We start from the raw sequence: 22,114 nt of genomic DNA on the forward strand, positions 1-22,114 counted from the left end.
GACTAATGACGAATACTATGAACATTAAAATCCATCGTAGAAGAATGATGCAAAATAGGAAATAAATAAGATGGTAAAATTACTTGGAGCGCTGCTGCCTCGCCAGAGCCCTTGAAGCACAAGGGCCTAGACGCATGTGCTATACGAAAGAGCTATCACAGCGGCATCCTCTGAAGAGAGGACACACTACGAACATGTGGGGCTAACAACATGCAAGACAACGTCTTTCAGAAAACTTTGGACTGCGATGGTGTCAATTAAAGGTTCTGGGCCGAGTAGCATTACGGGATGTAGGGGGATGTGCCGTCGGTATGCTAGAAAAAATGTTTCCTTCTCTCAGATTCGGCTGCCCGACACTCCAGGAGGACGTGGAGGACGGTCAGCTTCTCCCCGCATCTACCGATGGTTGGAGGATCATTTTCAGGGAATAAAAAGTTATGCGTGCCAAATGTGTGTCCTATTCTGAGGCGACTAAATAGGACATCTGTTCGCCGTGATTTTGTTACGGAAGGCCAAGAACCTAACGGTGGCTTTATCACGTGCAGTTCGTTATTTACTTCTGCGTCCCACATGCGTTGCCAGTGGTTTCGCAGTTTCCTCCTTAAGAACGGCTTCAGGTCCGTGACAGGGACCGTAGCAGTAGGATTAACTGCATGCAATGAAATTGATGTGGCCATCTGGTCCACTAGAACGTTACCCTGGATGACCCTATAGCCAGGCACCCAGCATATAATCACATGCTGGTTAGATACCTATGCTTTACATAGGACGGAATAGAGTTCAATTATAACAGAATTTTTTGTGCTTACAGAACGATATCAAAGATTTCACAACACTTAGGGAGTCCGTATATATAGCTGATTTTTTTAGTTTTGATTTCCTTACATGCTTCACGGTCGACAATATTGCGTAGGCCTCAGCCGTAAAGATACTAGTTTCCGAATGCAGTACGTCGGATTCCGAGAAGGATGGACCGACGGCAGCATAGGACACCCCGTCGTGTGACTTCGATGCGTCTTTGTAGAACTCCGTGCAGGAGTGTTTGTGCTGGAGTTCCAGGAAATGCATTTGGATTTCAATCTCTGGAGCGTGTTTTGTAACTTGCATGAAAGATATATCGCATTGTATCAGCTGCCACTCCCAAGGAGGTAGCAGCTTGGATGGATGCATTAGGCGAAGCTCGAGGAGTGGGACATGCATTTCATGACTAAGCTCCCTCACACGTCGCGAGAAAGGCTGTCTTACGGAGAGACGATTACGAAAGAGTGTGGCATATGTCATATCGTTAACGGTATTAAAACACGGATGTTGAGGATTAGAGTGGACTTTCAGAAAATATGTTTGGCTGATGTATGTTCTCTACAGATGAAGTGACCACTCATTTGATTCTGCATATAAACTTTGTATGGGAATTGTTCTGAAAGCGCCAGTGGCCAGTCGGATTCCTAGATGGTGGACTGGGTCTAGCATATTTTGCGCGCTCGGGGTGGCAGAGTGATAAATCACGGCACCAAAGTCTAATCGTGATTGAATGAGGCTTTTATAGAGTTTCATTAAACACTTCCAGTCCCTACCCCATGTAGTCTGGGATAGAAGTTTCATTATGTTCATTGTCTTTCGACATTTTTTTCTTTAATATGTTTAATGTGGGGGACGAAATTGTGTCTGTAGTAAAGTATAACACCTAAAATTTGTGCTCTTTGTTTACAGGTATTTGTTGTCGACCCAGTTCTAAGCAAGGATCAGGGATCAGTCCTCTCTTTTATGTAAAAAGAACACAAGAGCTTTTGTTAGGATTGATCTTAAATCCATTCTTGTTTGCCCACATAGAGACTTTGTTCAGGCCATGCTGTACCTGCCTCTCGCACACTGCGAGGTTACAGGATTTGAAAGCTATTTGTATGTCGTCCACATAGACAGAATAAAAGATTGCCGGTGGTAATGAAGCGCGAAGCGTGTTGATCTTCACGATCAAGAGTGTGCAGCTGAGCATGCCTCCTTGGGGTACACCCGTTTCTTGCGTAAAAGGACGCGAAAGTACATTACCGACTTTTACCCGGAAAGTGCGACTGGACAGATAGCTTTCTATTAGGTTTAGCATATTACCATGGATGCCCGTTTCTGACAAGTCTCTTAAGATTCCGTAACGCCACGTTGTATCGTACGCCTTCTCCAAATCTAGGAATATGGATAAGAAAAACTGTTTGTGTACAAATGCGTCCCGGATATTTGCTTCTACACGTACAAGATGGTCAGTTGTGGAGCGCCCTTCTCTGAAACCGCACTGATAGGGATCAAGGATTTTGCTCAGTTCAAGGAAATGAATGAGTCGCCGACTAATCATTTTTTCAAATACCTTACAAAGGCAACTTGTCCGGGCTATCGGGCGCTAACTTGCCACTGAGGAAGGATCTTTGCTTTGTATCAAAACCGGAATCACAATGGCTTCTTTCCATGCAGTCGGAAGCTATCCTGCAGCCCAAATGGTGCTGAAAATTGTGACTAGTGTAACTTGGGTGTCTTTTTGTAAGTTTTTGATCATTTCATACATGATTCTGTCAGATCCCGGTGCAGAGCTCTTGTATGCGCTCAAGGCAGCTCTCATCTCGGGAATACTAAAAGGACAGTTGTATGGTTCATTTTGTCGACATTTTCTTATCAGTGGCTTACATTCTTCTATTTGCTTATATTTCAGAATGGATTGCGAGTAATGGTTGGCACTTGACACGCTCTCAAAGTACACCCCATGTGAGTCTGCCTGTTCTTGTAGCGTATCGCCTTGTGTGTTTACGAAAGGGAGTGAATATGCTTGTCGCCCAGGCTCCAGGCTTTGGCCTCATCAGTAAACGAGTTGATACGAGATAGAAACTTCTGTCAAGTTTATCGTCTGTCCTGTCAGCGGGTTCGCCTACATTGGGATTTTACTTTTTTAAAGTTGCTAAGATTCTCCGCAGTGGGAAAAGCGCGTAGCAACCCCACGCCCTGTTCTGTTTTTTACGAACGATCCTACATTCGTCGTTTCACCACGGGACACGCCGCCTGCATGCCGAACCACTTGCTTAAGATATGCATAAAGATGCAGCATCTATAATGAAGGCTGTAAAATACTCCACAGCAGCCTCAATTCCTAGCGAGGACATGTCATGCCATGAAATACTAGTGAGAGTTCCGAATTTCTCCCAATCAGCTGTCTCAATCTTCCACCTATGAGCGTGTGGTGGACATTCGTTTTCTTTAGGTGATCTTAGCAGTATACGGAAGCGGTCGCTGCCGTAAGGGTTGTCGGTAACTTCCCATTCAAGTTCAGGCAGTACAGACGGGCAGACTATGCTAAGATCTATTGAAGAATAGGTTCTGTTTGCAAGAGAGTAATATGTGTGTTCCTTCTTATTCAACAGGCACGCACCAGAAGAAAAAAGGAACTGTTCAACAAGACGTCCTCGCGCATATACACGAGGGTCGCCCTACAGGTAGTTATGTGCATTGAAATCGCCAAGAACAACATAGGGTTCTTGCAATTCATCTATAAAGGACTGAAATTCATGTTTGCTTAGTTTGTAATGTGGGGCTATATAAAGCGAGCAAATAGTGATAAGCTTGTTTAGCAGAACAACTCGAACCGCCATTGCCTCAAGGGCCGTTCATAGCTATAAACGTTGACATGCTATGCTTTTTTTTAATTACAATTGTAACACCGCCCGATGATGCGACAGCATCATCGCGATCTTTGCGAAAAGTAACATGCTGTCGAAGAAAGTTTGTGTATTGTGATTTTGAGTGTGTTTCCTGTAAACACAGCACTTTTGGATTGTGTTTATCGATGAGTTCTTGCACATCATCAAGATTCCTAAGAAGACCTCTGACATTCCATTGAATGATTTGTGTATCCATATTTAAAGTAAATTGGTGCTGTGTTTACGGAAAACGAAGGGGTGTCTTAGATTACAGAGCCCTTTCGAGGCCCTGTAATAGGGGTTTTGCCCTTTCTGAAGCGTTCGAGCGAGTCTCGGCGCTCCTTAGGCGTTTGGTGCGCCTTGAGGACAGGTATAGTGTCCATTGCCTCCTGTGAGAGTCCGGACAAGCGCTCTTGCAAGCGAGAGGTTTTCCCAGAGAGTCCTGCCCCGGAAGGCAAGACCCCTGCGCCCACCAGCCTGGAGGTCGACGGGGCTCCCTGAGGGATTTGGCTGCGCTGGCCGTTGACAGCGCTGGAAGGGGCCTCGGAGGTTGGGGCAGCCTCGGCTGCGCCCACCTTCGGGGTCGATGGCCCCGTCTGCTGGGTTGGCGGAGCAGCGCTAGCTGCAACCGCGGCGGGGGCAGATGGCGTAGCAGCCGACTCACTCGTTGTGGGTCGGACAGCCGTCGGAGGCCCCTGTGACACTGCCCCCTGACGCGCCACATCGGCAAAGGTTTTCTTGGGCAGGTACGATACCCGCCTGCGTGCTTCCTTGAAACTTATATTTGCCTTTACTTTAACTGTTGCAATTTGCTTTTCTTTTTTCCAGGATGGGCACGACCGCGAGTACGTGGCGTGCTCCCCATCATAGTTGGCACAGTGGGGAGCATTCTCACAAGCTTCACATATGTGTTCGTGGGCACTGCATTTCGCACATGTTTGGCGTCCTCGGCAGCTCTGCGAACTGTGGCCGAAGCGCTGGCATTTGAAACATCGGAGTGGATTGGGCACGTACGGCCTGACACGCAGCTTGACTGAAGTTTGACCCGGGCAGGACACTTGAACCAAAGGTGATTATTAGGTGCGTGGTTTGGATCTCTTTACCATCCCGCCTAATCTTAATTCTTCTGACACTGATAAGATTTTGCTTACTGAAGCCCTCCAGGAGTTCCTCTTCAGTCAGCTCAAGCGAATCATCATCCGACACAACACCACGGGTGGTGTTCATTGTACGGTGCGGCGTTACTGTTATGTGGGTCTCCCCAAATGACACTAGTTTCTGTAGATTCTCACATTGTTTCAGATCGCGGAGCTCCAAGAGGAGGTCACCGCTTGCCATCCTCGACACCTTGTAACCTGGACCAAAAACATCAGTCAAGGACTTTGAGACAAGGAATGGTGAAATGGGTTCGGACTACTTTGTTTGGCTTTTCAGAGTGAATAACTTGGAAGCGGGGGAAATTCTGGATTTGGTGTCCAAAAAACTTGAAGACATCTTCAATGCGCCCTCGTTTCTGAGGGCGATCAACAAGGAAGGGGAAAGAAGTTTCCCTGAGAATATGTATACATTCGGCAACAGCCCCGACCGCCCATCACGGAGCCCAACAAGGGGACGCGGCTGTGCTTGCATACAAGTCTGCACGACTCCAGTCGTAGGCCATCACTATAACCAAATATGGTGTACCCAATGCAGGATAGCCACACATGGTTAACCCTTGCCGCGAAGAAGAAAAGGAAGTAAAAGGAAGACAGAAGAAGACAGGAAAGGTCACAAGTGACAGAGAAAGACGAAGATTGGAGTAGAGAGAGAGATAAGAAAAGCGACTGCCCTTTTCCTCCAGGTGGGTCAGTCTGGAGGGGTCGTCTATGTGAAGCAGATGCCAAACAGGTGTATTGCCTCCGCCGGGGGCCATAAAGGTCCAAACACCCAGCATTGGCTCAACTCCCAGGATCCCGCTTTCCCCAGACACGGCTAAGCCGCGCACGGCTACACGTGGGAGGGTGCAACCCTCGTGTGCTCGGGTACGTGGTGTCGCAACACATCAAACGCCTGCTTGCGCAGACGCCCCTGAGGGGTAAGCTGCTGAAAAAGGCCGGCTGTAAAAGCCGGGGTGAAATCCAGTTTGTCAAATCGATACAGTGCAGTGTCTTTGCCGTATATAATTCCGTGGAGTTACAGATTGGAAGCTTTTGTTTTTCCTGATGGCGGCGAGGTCGCTTCCCGGAACTACACACTCTCCCAGAATTCCTACCGAGTGTTGTCAGAATGGAAGCCTAGAAGCGAGGTGCGGTCGGTGCTCGGACGTTGCAACTCATATTGAGCGCGATAGTACGTATGATTTATCGTATGGAATGTAGTAGGTATGGTGCCTCACTGTTGATGTGTCCTTCTGGATTCATAGGGGTTTTTCTCTACTTCGATCTTCTGCGATAGCCATGAGCGCGGACATGAAATGTGCTTGGGAATTGATTGGGAGCACGCTAAATGAACTGATCGGTCAAAATCTAGAGCTACCCACAACGCCGCCTCTCAAAGCTGCTGTGCCAATTTGGGATTCTAAACCTTAAAAATTATTACAGAACACGTTTCAACCGAAAAAAAGCTGCCGTGAAGCCCTTTGTACGAATATGCTAGCACGCTGACTTCGTAGTATTTTAAAGTAGAAGAAAGTAAAAGGAAGTGAAGCATGGCTGGATTTTCAGGAAGCCCCCCAAAAGCTCGGGATCACTTATCGCTGTATTTTTGTCCTGACTAAACGCTCTAAGGAAAATAGGTAATTCTAGCTGAAATATGTCCATTTATTATAAAGAGGCACCCACTTCCTCAAAGGTCATGCCATAGTAGCCTATACGGCATTGTTACTGGACCCCCTGCTATTTAAAGTAGAACCAACTTATAACAATAGTCAAGTGCCACAAAAATAACATTGTTATAGCCGACAATTGTTCTGACTGGGTTGCATGTCAAAAAAAATCTAAACAGGGATGTGGCAGAGCTGTTGGGAGAAATATACAAATGCGGGAGGCCAGTGGCCCTCCCCACCACCGTCGTCCATCCGGCTGCTGATTGTGTTGAGTCGTTTATTTGTTTAACCCTGCCTCCTGCGCACTCAGATCGCATATAACAAGCCGCGGCTGTCAGCGTTCGAGAATGGCGCTGCTACAACAATTGAAAAGAAGGGTTACGGGCGGCAAGTGCCATGAGAGCTGCATCGAAGCATCTCTCTTGTGCCCCCAAAAAGGGCCTTTAAATAAATGCGAGAAGTTTACCGCGGCAACCTCCCAGCTTGATAAATCCAGAAGAAACGCTCCGCCGAGATCGCCACATATATCTCGCCCCGTACTTTTGACTGGTTTGCACGAGAAAACCTTGTGTCCGCGAGCCTTACTTGTTTTATGCTAAGCTTGCCGACATCATTCTCCATGTCATCCAGGTGCTACACGTAGTGCTGTGGAAGGTCCCGCTGACCTGAGGGGGCCCCGTTTTATTCCATCGCATGGAATGTGCGCTTATTCGTGGTTGGGCCATGTAAATTGGGCGCACAGTAACAACGTAAGAACGAATCATAATTAACTGATCTGCGGCCACTAAAGCGGCGTTTCCTAAGAGCCTCATCCCCCGAACGCTGGGCTACGCAACGGCTCACTTCGCTTTCTTTAGGAGTCCTCCGGGTCATGTGCGGCGGCGAAGCTTAGGTAAAAAAAACAAGTACTGCAAAAGTCAAATGGAAAAAGCAATATTGCGGCAGCACGAACAGAAACCACAAAAAAATTCTCCAGGACGCGATTCAAACCTTGGACCACACAACCACGAACCCAACGCTTTCCGTTGGCGCCATGAAACCAGACGGTGAAGTCTGCTATTATACACGTTCTGCACCGTGTGTTGTTACCCCTTCACTGTACTGTTGTGGCTTTAGAGAAGGGCCCCCCTCTCTATAGTCAGATCATTGTCAAAAACAGCATTACACTGGTCGGACAAGCTTTGTGGGAAAGTTCAGTGCGCAGCTCATAGAACTGATTTCGCTGACGTTGACGTCAACACAACGTGACCGCGGAGAGTGTGTAAAGCTTGCGGTCAATGTGCCACGTTTTGGCGCCCACGTGTACAAAACTTATGTCCAGGAAAGTTAGTTATGCAGCAACAAATATTCGCTAGCTTTGAACAGGCATATGTCGAATACAATGCCAGTAAGAATTATAGTACCAATAAGCTGTAGCTACATTAAACAGCGCCACATACGCACTGGCGCAAATCCAGTGATTAAAGTTGGCGTCAAAGGTTCATTGAAGAGCAGCACATAACCAGTGTCCTAAAGCAAGTGGTGCATACTCAATGACCAAAGTTGATGTCACAGAGGTTTCTGAAGAGTGGCATATACCCAGTGTTACATGCCCAATTACTCTTGTTGGTCAGACGGTTTATTGCAAACCCGCTTGGATGTGAGCCGCATTGCCTAGGCACAGCAGCACAATATTATAAACATTGGACCAACGACTACCCAGTGAACTAGGCAGGCGGAAAAACGTTTAGAGACCCAGACAGACAGACCGATAGACACTGGAAAGCGAGTGAATTATCCTAAGAATGCTAATGGCATGAAAATGAAAATGAAAGGGATTATACAATATGAAAGAAATGTAGAAGCAAGAAATAGAGCGCCACTTAACAAGCAGTAGTATTCAATGTGTGTGCAATACATAAACCTATTTCTAGATGTGCACTCGTTTGCTTAGTAATGCCAAAATTTTTACCGTCAACTTCAGCAAGGACAACACTCGGAAGCGCTCTCTATCAGCTTATAGCACACAGATTTGCCGATTAGTTGAAGGCAAAGTTGTGGCTACAAATGCGCTCGAAGCTAAGGTGAACGTGCTATGTGCGAACAGCACCAAGTGCAGTTTGAAGGCGTAATTCAAGAGGTAACGACGACAGCAATAACTTTGTGTGCACTCACAAAAAGTAATGCACTGTTTTTCTTTCAAGTTTCCTCCACTGCTAAATAAACATTGCTGTGAAGAGCCATCGCGCAAACCCAGCCCAAAAAGTTTTTGCAAAAATGCCGTAATAGCAATCCACGTTTGTTTTGCAGTACTGTAGAAAACCAGATAAGACAAGGCTTTACTTTTTGTGGAAATTGTCGGATACACATGCGAATAGGATATATTCAAACACAGCCAGAACTGGCCTCTATTCCCAGTGTCTCTATCTGAACATTCAGTGTGCTGCGATCCTTGCTCTATAAGTCTCCAATGCAGTCTCACTAATCCTTACACTGCTAGCGGACGCGTTTGCGGATCATTGAACAAAATTGCCGCAGAACTTCAGGCAAGTTTCTGCAAAGCGTCAGATTAGCTTTCAGAAAAGCATTGAATAATCAAGACAGCGTAAAGTGGAGTAGGCTGTTTAAATTGCCTGAAGTTGAAGCGAGCCAGACTGAGGCTTCTCAGAGACTTTACAGTGAAGATTGCTCAAGAACCTTTGTAGCATCGGGGCCCCCAAGAAATGACGTTATAGTACACCTCTTTTACTTAAGTGAAATTGCATGCATAATGCTCACAAGTTTCCGGGCTGGAAGACGGTGTCCAAGTGGCCAATAAAAGCATGACAAGGAACGCCTATGCTGTTCTCTGCGTGGCCAGCGACATCCACCACGCTGGCTTGCACCACCGACGGCAAGGTGTCCATGCTGGTGAGAACCATGCTTTTCGACAACTTCTCCCCGCCACACAGCGATCGTACCTGCCGCCAGAATGCACGAGCTTGTGAAACTTCCGCAACTGCGGGCACACTTGCATATAATAGAAAAACAGTAATCACAAAAATTGCGCGAATCCTTGTGCCTGCTTCCTGAAGGAGGTGCAAGTGCGAGAGCGGAGTCTTTGAGCAATCCGTTAGCACGATCGATTGCACAATTGCAGAATGTTGCGTCTACACAACGTTTCTGATTGTGAATTTAGGGTATTTTTGGGAAGTCAAAGTCTGTTTGTTTTATATAGCTGAAAAGAAGTGTATTTACACGATTTAACGCAGTGTTTGGTCAGATGAAGAAATATATATGATAGCGTAAAGCAAACAGTGCGCTGGTGGATCCACGCGCTTTCCTGGATGCATTTTATGGTTTAACGCCTTTCAATCTGTTTTGCGTTCGCACACTGTCAGCATTTCCAGTACGGCGCTATGGTCATTTCGGCCGAGGCGCAGCCTGTGCCGCTTGACGCTGCCTGCACTGCTACGTTTTCTCTCGGGAGCGGGAACCTCGGCTGCCGTCATGGCCATCTTCCCAGCATCTTTGCGGCAATTAAACTAGCCTAGCGTAGGATCGCTTATATATACCGCATATATGGAGTTCCATCAACTACCTGCAAGGCACCCTCCCTTATAGTAGCGAAAGAGCAAATATGACGATTGCTGTCGTCAGCCACAACAGCGTATCCGTGTGGGACTAGTACCTTTACAACACCAATACAGTAAATATCGTTGAAAGAATTGTTCATTGCCTTTATGTTAACAAACTACAAAATTAGAAACCTCCATCGCGTGTTGATATCATTTAACTGGTTCCGCAACCCTTTATATGGATGTTCCAGCATTATCAGCTAAATATAGAACGCATCCTTTGGAATTGAAGCCAAATTACTACCTTCATTATTGTCCGGAGTATTTAGAGAGGTGATGCCGACCCTGCACCACAATACATAAAGACTATCGGTCTCTCTTAATTCTATTAACAGATGTGCCATACTTCACCCCATACAACGGTTCTCAGCATGATTTCTTCTAGAGACCTGAAACATCTTCTTGATAGTCGTGGCATCGCTGCGTCGACTTCTTATAGTTTCCATCTGCATGACATGATTTTGTCAGAGCGAAGCATTGAGTTCGGAACAAAACAAAAGGAAGGGCTACCAAAAGAACGACGAAAACGAGCACCGATTACCAACTGGTTTTATTGGTCAAGAACAGAAATATATGCAGAAAATATGGTTAGGGCTATCAAGTGCGGTATCAGAGAGGCTAATCAACCGCAGAAACTTGCAACATTACTTGTTCCATGGCAACAATTGTTTATAGATTAGAAACGAGACAAGGTTATGGTTGGCATAGGCGCCGACTACGGGGGACTCCGGGGCCCGAGCCTCCTCCGGAGTTTCTCGGGGGGTAAGTGGGGCTGAGCCCCCAACGGGCAATGCCGAAGCCCCCCCCCCCCCCCCCCCAACCACACAGACCTAAAATGCCATTACCAGATCTTTGTCATCCACATCATTTGTGGTTTCTTTTGACTTTCCTATATCTTTGCACTTAAGTGTTACTGGGGCTAATAGCTTACTCCATCATTGTTGGGGCGAACGTGCGAAGCTTTTAATTCGTACCTTCGCTTTATTTCTGCACATCCTGACAACAGGAGGACACGCGCATTAGAAGCACTAGCGGCGGCTGCTTCAAAATTTTGCTTCAAATTCACGCTGTAAACACCATGCACATGCACAATATATGTAAATGTACACACAGGGCAAAGTTTATTAACTTTTTTAACGCGAAGGAGGGAGCCAATAAAATTATTTCTAAAAGTATGGATAACCTATGCCTAGAGAATGTATATGTTGCTGTATGTTCACCACGCTTCAAATTACTTTGCAGCTATTTTCACCATGAAAAATAAACCTATAGACCTCAGTGACCCCTTCGGCGCAGTCTTATCAATGGCATGTGAAACGCACGCGAATATTGTGTGTCTCAGTATCGCTTCTCTTTCCAGTAGGCAATGCTAAGGACTCATGAAAAGAAACATCACTAATAATTTACAACAAGTATTAGGAATGGAAACATCGTCACTTGCGTGCAGTGGTGATAAGTATATACAGGGTGTCCCAATTAATTCTCGTGCACCAAGGTTAAAAAAAAGAACAATGCGTTACTCGAGGAAAACCTAGTCCACATGGTGTACAGTACAGTGGGGTAGCTGACAGTAATTTTTGTTATTGATTCAATTAGGTAATTGTAATTATTTATCTTCTTCGACACATACTATCCTGATTATCAAAGTTTCAATGGGACATTTGAAGGCACAGCTAAGGGACATCTAACTGCGGTATCTTCAGCGACGTACTAGTTGCGTCCAATTTTTTTACCCACTGATAAGTAAACTCTGCGAAATATGGAGAGAACCACGCTACTGCGCTCCCACTCCTATCATAAAGCAGCGCCCTCGGAAAGGCTTCCTCTGAGTTATCCAGACCCAAATATAGGAAATAAACCAAAATATCGTGATCGAGCTAGTGCCTTACCTGCCACATCCTGGCCGCAGTACCATGTCGCGTTTGGTGTTAGTTGGAAAAAAGCTGCGATAGCTGTTGTCTTAGCATAGATAAAGTGCACGGATGTTCCTTTGTTTGCAACACAAACCTACCACAGCAAAAGTGAATTGACCACGTCAGTGCAAAGGTTTAAAGGTGCGTTTTGTTTCGTCTCGATTGCCATGTCTTTGTCAATGAGCAGAATGTAAACATGATCCTTGCCTTGGGATCTGCAAATGACAACAAGAGGAAGGCCGCATTATATATATATATATATATATATATATATATATATATATATATATATATATATATATATATATATATATATATATATATATATCAGTCATGGAAGTGTGGCGGTAGCCAAGGGGCATCGACTAGCATAAGAAATTATGAAAACTGGAGACATACCGGCAGCTTCAAGAAACAGCGGCGGAGGACTCCATCTTTAAGCCCTAGCCTACAAACGGATGTTCTAGCATTGATGGCCTCAAACCCTCATGCTAACGTGTAGGACGTGGCCGCACAGGCATCAACTTCCAAGTCATCAATTTGGAGGATATTAAAGGACGTCCTTTCACCCGTTCCACCTTAGCCAGCACCAACGCTTGGAAGACAGGGACCTGTAAAATCGTCTATATTTCTCCAATTGGGTTCTCACAAAAGCCGATGAGTCACCGGACTTTTTGAGCAACATCGTGTACACAGATGAAGACAATGTTTGCAGAAACGGCCAGGTAACTGAAACATTATGCACACTATCGGACTCACTCCAATCCACACTGGTCAATGCGCACTCGACACCAGTATCAGTGGTCATTCAACGTGTGGTTCGGAATTTAGGCCGGCGCTATGATCCATCCCATCTTCTTCGATCCCACATTTACTGGATAGGGTTAGGTGGACGAAATACTTGAAGAAGTGGTGGATGAGTTTCTCAGTGAAGTCCCGCTGTCACGTCTTTCACTTCTGTGGTATCAGCAAGATGGGGCGCCAGCACACCGTAGCAGCCGAGCACGAAACTGGCTGGATGCAACTTTTCATGCGCAATAGATTTCAAGGGACGGACCTGTAAATTGGCCGGCTAGGTCACTTGACCTCTCTTTATGTGATTTCTTTCTTTTAGGTTACGTGACAGGTCCTGCGTATATGATCGAGACCGACGTCAGATTAGTCCAAGTCAAGGATAACGGATGTCCGCCGTAGAATTCCGGCGTCGGTCATCAAGGAAGCCACTGAAGGTGTGATAAAGCAGACTTAGTGCCACGTATCTGCAAAAGAATACCTATTCGAACACGTCATCTAGGCAGCAGCTGGTGTTCAACGGAGCTTATGAATTCAAAAATAATACGCGTATGCTGAAACCTGATTTTTTTCTCCTTTTTTTGTGCACAAGTTATGATTGCCAATTCGGCTCATTTAGAAGTGGTATACTTACTTTCTTGAAGGCACCGGTTTCGCCTTTTTTCTACACGTTGGTCGCTTCCTGGTCCGTTCATTTCGCTTTTATTATTTTTTTGTGACACGAACCTGTTTTGCAGCACGTGTACACTATCACAAAAAATAAAACGGTCTGTTTAATTTGTTCTGGGTCCGAAGCAAATTTCTGGCGAAAATATAGCTTCGCGCGCACTCTTTCGACGCCATGCGAGCAACGCCGGGATTTGGAAACATTCTATGCCTATTATATTGTTTTTTCCATTTCCTGCGTGGTCACAGCGGCGCTTCGGTACCGTTATCAAGGGGCTTTTGTTGTCCATATGTTCACTCGGTCTTGAGAGACGGATAATACGTGTGGCGTAGAAATGAGAGGAAAGAACAGCTGCGAAGCGCGAAACCTGCTGCTGGTACTCCTTCCATACCATTATCAAGGTGACGTGCTACCTCTTCGGGTTCGTGGCAGGCAGCGCAGTTGCTTTAAAACAGCTTACTTCTGGGCGCTGCTCCATGATATGGGCGAGAGCGCAATCACGTGCTATTTTTCATACTTCGTGAGGTTTCTTTCTTTGCCATTCGGAAAAAACTGTACAGAATTAGTACATCGCTGAAAACACCGCAGTTAGATCTTATTTTGGGTGCCCACAAATTCCTCATTGACACTTTGAAAATTAGCGCAGCACTTTTGGAGTTAGATAATTAATTGCAATTACTGTAGTAAATCTTAAAGGTACGAGAATACAGCTGTAATACGCACCGTTCCGCCAAATCTCTTTTTCCAGAAACTGTGACAGACTGGAATTTGTTAGCGGAGGAATATGTTTCATTATCTGATAAGCACGATTTTTATTCCCGTCTGTGTTTGTGACAATGCATTACTGTCTTAACTTTGTTTTAATTTTCTGTTGGGCTTGAAAATATTCACCTATTGCCTGATCCAACCTTGATGTTACGTTAATTTATACACTACGTATTTCTGTGGTGGATTTAATACATCTTTCTCTAACTGCGCCCCCCCTTCCCTGCGATAATGCCTTCGAGGTGACGCAGGTATTCTGTAAAGTAATAAATAATAAATAAATCTCAGTAACGAAAGAATTACTGGCGGCTACTCAACTATGCTGGAAACAATATGCACTAGGTTTTCTTCGAGTAACCCAACTGCTCTTTTTTTAAGTCTTGGTGTATGACAGTTGGGGAACGCTGTATAATTAACTCAGTAACCGAAATGACGCCAAGCTGGGTTCACTCGAAATCAGAATGAACAGCTGTCATACGCAGCAGCGCTTACACTCGGACTCACAGAAAAAGACAAAAAAGAAAGATAGGCTGTAGTTTCGCCGCTAAGGCGAAGCAGTATTAGTGATAGTGAAGCATGCGACACTTACACGAAGGAAGATTACACCACCGAGAAGCTGTGGAATTGAAATTGTGGAGCTGTGGAAGCTGTGGCTGTGGAATTGAAGTCTCTCCTACTATGAGGTCTTGTACATACTCATATAACGCCGTCACTTCAGCGCTCTATGCTTCGAGGTCACACGAAGTTTCTTCACACGGCTTCTTCCCTATATATATATATATATATATATATATAAACTCTTGACCTTGTGTACACACACACACACACACACACACACACACACACACATATATATACACACACACACACACACACACACACACACACACACACACACACACATATATATATATATATATATATATATATATATATATATATGTGTGTGTGTGTGTGTGTGTGTGTGTGTGTGTGTGTGTGTGTGTGTGTGTGTGTGTGTGTGTGTACACAAGGTCAAGAGTTTCGCGCCAGACTCGAAGGTATAATGTTAAGAAGAGGAACGTTCAGGCTTATCTCTTTACTTACGTTTTGGCCGGAGGGCCGGCCTTCGTCAGAGTCACGTATATATATATATATATATATATATATATATATATATATATATATATATATATATATATATATATATATATATAATGGGTGCGGAAAGCTGGTCGGGCAAATGAAAACTCACTGCCTACGATGGCGGACATATGATCAAAAGCGCGAAGTGCTTTTCGTGCAAAGCATTTGAGGCATTTCTTAATATGCCTCAAAGTGGTGTCGCGTTCCCGTATCTTTCGAGCAATGCAGTATACTTCCCTTTTCGAACTGCCACTTACAGCCTCAGTTGTTGCCATGCACCATTAGGTTAAATGTTGCTCCTTTCGTTAAGTCCGTTTTGTATTCGCCAGCTTTTTGTTTATGCATCGTCCTGTTTTGCCTATGTAATTGCGGCCGCATGTGAATGTATTCGATAAATGACCCTACGCAACAGTCAACAAATTTCTTTTTATGGTTGAGTGCGCACTGATAGCTTTTTTTTTTACTCGGTGTCTCGCTATACTAGCGGACTTTCTGTGGCTATGAAGGGGAAGGTATGCGCGTGCGGCTGCTGCAGATGTGTTACCACTCAATGTAGCCCGGTACCATTTTACAATGCTATTGGTTGCTTGGAATAGACGCTGAATCGACGCAGCTTCACGTGCGATGATTTCGCGTTTCCCCAGACGCGGAAGGGAAAAGCAGCAACATAAGTAAACCATATGCTAACTGGTGTATTCTGTCTTTTGCTAATAAGGTGTTTATGTTTTGTCTTCCCCAGCCTAAACAAACCTCGAAAAAAGCGCGCAAGAATTTTGGAAACGCTCTCAAATGCGCGCGCTTTGCCTACGTAGCTTTCCGTTCATAGCAACAGAAAGTTGTCCGCGAAAATAAGGCGATCGCCCGTCATCCTACAAATGCGCCCTACCTTGCATGGGGCTGATGGGACTACCTGGATACCATATCGCTAGTAGGTCTTTTAACAGCGGAGCTATTTAAGCCGGAGTTACAGCCATGCGCGGCGACCGCTCAAAACTCGGCGCAGCTATGCAAAGGGCGCTGGAGAGGAGGAAAGGCTAGATGAGACATAGAGAGGCAACAGCTAGGAGCGCGCGTCGCGGCGCAGGTGTTTGGGTAAGGAGGCGTGCACTGGGGTATTGGCTGATCCTAGCGATGACCTGTGCTCTGAGGTGAACGCGCACTCCTACTTGAGAAACGCGGCATGCGCCTGCGGGCGATCAGTGTCCGACCCACCGATAAGATGGGCAGACCTAGGAAGGGGCTCTCTCCCGAACAAGAAGAGAAACGATGCCAAAGGAGGAGGAGGCGGGGAAAGGAGGTGACCAACGAGAGGCCGCGCAGGGCGCGAGGATGAGAGGCAATGCGCAGCTGTTTCTGCACGGCGCGCCGCTGCGAAAGAGGGAATTTGCATGTGCCGAGCGCCAGCGCGAGCTTACAGGAGAATGAGGACAAGCAATCGGCGGCGGCTACCTCCCCCGCCGCCGCTGCTTACGCAACGTGGCGGCGGCGGCTGCTGCCTAAGCGACGCACTGCTTGCAGATGGCGCAACCTACCGCTGCCACCACCTTAAACGTTCACGTCCGTCCACCCGTATATGTCCTCCAAATGTACTTCGCAGTGGGTACTCTCCGATTTGCCGTCCCGGAGTAGCTCAGGACTGTCCGAGTAGCTGCGTACACCAAAGCTTATTGGATATTAAAACGAAGCTTTCTTTGTCCCTTGCTTCGACTTTCTCACCGCTGCTGCTGGTGTCAAGCACCTTTTCCCTGCGCGCGGAAGGGCGGGCGCTCCACATTCTCGAGCACCTCCACCTGTCGCTGCACGGGTTGCGGCGGTTGCCCCGGCTTCGCTCCCTTCCGACTCCTGCATGGGACCCCGAGCCGCTGAATTCACCAACCTGGTGAGATCGGGCTCAAGTTATGCGTGGCTGCCACCATCCCCGCATCGCCAACACCAGTTCGCCGTACGCCTCACCATCCCGGGAGTATGCAGCAAGCGAAATGCCGCTGCCTGTGCTCTGTCAGGAGACGTCAGCGACTATCGAAGAGGAACTCGCTGGCCGTCTCCTTGTGTAGACGGACGGTTCCGTGTTGCGTGACGGCTCTGCCGCAGCCGCTTGTGTTGCGCGCGAGCTACCCGCACAGAGACAGTGTCGCGTTCTGCACGTGGTATCGGCGACTCACGCGGAGCTGGCAGCCATCGACCTGGCGCTCCAGCTGGTGCTCCAGCAGCAAAGTCCAGCAGCCCCCATCCTAAAGGAATCCCGCTCGGCGCTGCTCATGCTGGCCAGAGGACACCGCGGCCCCTTGCCGATCCAGCGCCTCCTCACTAATCTCCACGGCCTCTGCGAGCTGATGCGCCTTCGTTTTCCAGTAGTTGCCTTCACACATAGGCACACGCGGAAACGAAGAAGCAGATCGGCTCGCAAAGGGGGCACACAGCACCTCGGTCCCGATGTCGCGACTCGTGAGACCGTTCGACATCGCTTGCCACACAGTGGCCGGGATGCTGCGATCGCGCCACTCGGATCCTCGTGTCGCCAGCGGCAGTGCCCCGCATTTGCTGTCGCTCAAGGGCCTCGGTCGTCGTGAACGAGCGCTGCTGCTTCGCCTTTGCATCAGCTGCTGCCGCACCTCACCGAAGACCCATCGCCTCCAAGGTACGGGCAACCACTTTTGCATCAAGTGTGCTGATGTAGAGACGCCCGAGCACGTGCTCTTACGGTGACCCCTGAACGCCGCTGAACGAGATGTGCTCGCGGCCGCCTACCAACGCCTCGGAATCTGCTCGGCCTGCTTTTCCCGTCCGTGCACTGTTCGGTGGTCAGGCACGCCTTCTCGGCTTTGCTTGATTACCTGGACGGCGGCGACCTGTGCGGACGGCTGTAGCCGCCCCGCCTACCTATAACCTTTTCATCGGGCGAGAAGGAAAGAGCGCGCAGCTAAAACCCCTTAAACTTCGTAAAGTAGTGCCACGCTTTGGAGAATGCCGCCTCCTGCTCGCGCGCTCTGGCCGAGGCCGCCGCCGCGTCGCTATTGGCCTAATAACATCACGTGGACCCTCGCGCTTTCCTTCCGCGCCATTTTTGCTCGAGAAGCGTCTACGGAGTAGCGAGGAGCGCATGTTGGCGGTGTTGCTACCCTCGAGCGGTGTAGGTGGCGCCACGGTCGAGGAGGGAGCGTGAAAGAGAGGAAAAACGAGGACGAATGCAGGCGGAGAAGGAGAGTGTCGATACTTTACGAAGTTTAAGGTGTTTTACGCGCGGCGAGCCTTTCGTCCTGTCTGGCTTGTGCGATCCGGCGCCGCGCTGCTAGAAAGTATTGTTGTCGCGTGCTGCGGAACGATTTCGAGATGTTTTAGATCGCCCTTTGAGAAATTTACGCAATGTGCGTTGATATAAGGTCGTCAGGGAATCCTTTCGGCGCATCGGTAACAGTGCTCGGAAATATCTCTTGGGGCCGCGAAAATGTGACGCGCATTATCAGCCACGGTGTGTTTATGTGTTGTGAACTATTTTGCGTATATCGGTCTTAATTCAAAGAGAACCGGCGTCTCTATATTACCAGCATAAAATAGTTAATCTGCTCAATATCGCTTAGCGTAGGGACTAAAACATAAGTGCGCATGCTCGTATGCCGCCAACCTAAGACAATCGCGAGACATCTAAGTGGCAGGCGCTAATAAATATTTGTTATGCACCGATATCGTTCTAACGCATTTCACAGGTCTAGTAGGCTTTAAATCACTGTATGTATACGCTAGCCTACCGCATGAAGCCGATGAGCTGCTCAACACAGCGACCACTTCGGTTGATGGACCAGCATGATACATGTATGAGCTATGTGCTTCGGCATTGCCTTTTTGCTCTGTAAAGCCATAATATCCGAGACGGGTCGCATAAAGAGAATGCGATGGCTATTTTCGAGGACAATATTTCCGTAATACGTGTGAGTTCGTCGTAGATAACGGAACGAACACATCATAACAGTTCAATCATACGTTTTTCAACAGAACAGAACAAATCATAGGTTTTTGTGCATACTTCGCGCTTGCTTCTGTTTTAGATTTGATGAATTTTTTGCCTTTAAATAGTGATTGGGTGGTTTTCATTTTTTTCTCTCTCGTATTTCGTGTGCGCGGGTGTGTTTCGGTTACATTTGGCTGTGCAGGATGGTTAGGGCGTCCTTTCGCGCCACGTGCTTCAATACGTGCAGCCGGAGGGGACGCTGAGTGTTTGGAGCCTTTGAATGGTAGCTTGGAGGTGGGAAGACTAATAGCTATTAGTGGTTTTACTGTGTGTGTTTTGGTAGGAAAGTGAGAGCGTGGCCGCGTGGTTGAGCGCGTGCGTGAGCGTGTCTGTCATACCTGGGGTCTCCATCGCGTTGATTGCATTTAAAACATTGGTGAGAGTTGCTTTGCGACATGTTGAGGATTTGGATCCTGTGCGTATCGGTTTTTGCTAAAAGGCACGTGCTCTGCATTGTTATAGTATTATAATATTTGCATTTTAAAAAGCCGTGCAGTACATGACAAGAAAGCCAGGAAAGCAGGCAGTCCGCGGGGGGTCCCTAAAGTCAGATGAGGGTATGGATGAGAATGGAGAGGGAACCGAGTCAATCGACACACACTGTGATGTCGATGCCAGGCTGAAGAAAATGGAAGCTTCCAAGGAAGAGCTTGTCAAACAGCTTGAAGAGCTCAAAAATGAGCTGAATGGGGATCGTGATGCAGGAAAGGTAGTGGAAAAAAGACCTGAATCAGCCGAGGAAAACCTGAACAGGGCCACCTGAACAGGGCCGCCATTGTGAACGAGAATTGTCGCGACACTAGAACGCAGTCCCCCAACGTGACAGAAGAGGGAGTGTCAGCAAAGTACGTGGACTGCGTGCGACGTGGTGAGGGGTTAGCTGGAAAGAGCGGCAGCTACCTTGAGGCCACCACACGGAAAAAGCAGGAGCGCGTGGGTCAGTGCGCCCTATCAAGTCCAAATCACGCGGTAAAAGACAAAGGGAAGCAGGGAGAGGTAGGAGAGGGTGAAATGGTGATTCTCGCCGGCGGCTCAAACCTGGCTAGGTGCTCAGAAGCAATTATGGAGAGGGTGAAAGACGGTAAAACAGTAAAAAAATTATGAGCTTTTACATGCCAAAACTACTTTCTGATTATGATGTGCACCGTAGTGCTGGACTCCGGAAATTTAGACGACCTGGGGTTCTTTAACGTGCACCTAAATCTAAGTACATGGGTGTTTTCGCATTTCGTCCCCATTGAAATGTGGCCGCCGTGGCCGGGATTCAACCCCGCGACATCGTGCTCAGCAGCCGACGGTTGCGATCAAACAGTAGCCATAGGGACATTTCCGGTGCGGACGCTGGGTTCTTTCATGGAGTGAGCAAAAGCGCAAAGCTCGCGGAAAATGCCCACGTACGCAACCTTGTCATAGCAGCAGGTGGACTAAATGACGTCTTAAACAGGAAAGGGACAGGAATAGCGCAGCGCTTGGCGAAGGGAGTGGACCACTTGCGCGAGCGCTCCCCTCAGGTGCAAATCGTGGGGTGCACGGTGCCGGAGGTGCGTGTACGTCACAGTCACATACAAAGAGCCGTAGTGGCTGCTAATGAGGATATATGGAAAATGAGCCGAGAGAAAGGCTTCGAGGTTGTCGAAGTAAACAGGGAAGTGAGGTGTGGTGGTTTTCAACAGAGACGGGATCCACTTCAATTACAGGCTTGCACGAGAAGTGGGCTGGAAACTTGCTGATCGCGCTGTCGCTTATTCAGGGGGCCCACAGGAGCTCAGGAGGCCAGAGTAGGTAGTAATGAAGAACGTCCGCTAAGGGAACCTCAGTATAGCATCGCCGTCAATAACAGAAAAGGAGGAAAGTAAGAAAGAGAGCTCGCCATGCAATAGGCTACATAAACATACATTGCGGCAGAAGAAGGGAAAAGTGGGCAATGATTGAGGAGCAGTTAAATAGAGAAGAAATATGAGTGTATGCGGTTACAGAAACGCAACTTAACGACTCGGAAGAGCCGCCAGTGATTGAGAATTATGTGTGGGAAGGGTGCAACAGAACTAAGTCGGAAAGACAGGCAGGGAGAGCCGGAATGCTCATCCATCAGGAGGCCAAGTGGAAAAGAGTAAATTCAACATGTCTAGAGCATCTTTGGTTATCAGGTGCAATGAGTCGGAAGAAAACTTGGCTGGGCGTTACGTATTTGTGGACCGGAATTAATTGCACAGAGAAGAATAAAGAGTTAGTGAAGTGCATAAGCGCTGATATGAAGGGTTTCAGGAATGGTGCTGAAATAATCCTATTAAGTGACATGAATGCCCACATTGAGAATTTAGATGGCTATACCGACAACAATGGGAAGTCAATGCTATACCTTTGTGGGCAACATAACCTCATTATCGTGAATACAGGGCCTAAGTGTGAAGAACAGATCACGTGGGAAGTGGGAAACCGGCCATCAACCATTGATTACTGTCTGATGACAGAAAGAATGCATCATAAGTTGTGAGAAATGGTCATTGATGAGGAAGGGTATAGCAGCATAGGGAGTGACCATAAACGCATCATTTTGAAAAAGGAATATGTTGTTGGGAAAGACAGCAAGGAGTGCAAAATGGCCAGTCCAAATTTGAACGCTGAAAAAATAACAAATGTAGTCATTACAGTCGAGGAAAAACTCGGCAAATTGGCAAATAAAGAGTGGGTATATAGTGAGCGTCTAAGTGTAATAACGACAGAAATACGGAAAGAGAAACTACGTGTTCGTTGGAAAGAAAAAAAAGGTGCC

The 22,114-nt window shown here is 47.3% G+C and overlaps 1 protein-coding gene across 1 annotated transcript in view; it reads right to left on the minus strand.

The window, feature by feature from the left end:
• LOC142566588 (uncharacterized) overlaps positions 1-22,114 on the minus strand; it is a 610,758-nt gene that overhangs the window by 303,463 nt on the left and 285,181 nt on the right. Inside the window, exon 7 of the mRNA XM_075677426.1 lies at positions 9,235-9,416. Within this exon, the coding sequence (XP_075533541.1) occupies positions 9,235-9,416 (182 nt within the window). The remainder of the gene's footprint in view (positions 1-9,234; positions 9,417-22,114) is intronic.

Source organism: Dermacentor variabilis, unplaced genomic scaffold (assembly GCF_050947875.1).
Source record: "Dermacentor variabilis isolate Ectoservices unplaced genomic scaffold, ASM5094787v1 scaffold_13, whole genome shotgun sequence".
Taxonomy (NCBI): Eukaryota; Metazoa; Arthropoda; class Arachnida; order Ixodida; family Ixodidae; genus Dermacentor; species Dermacentor variabilis.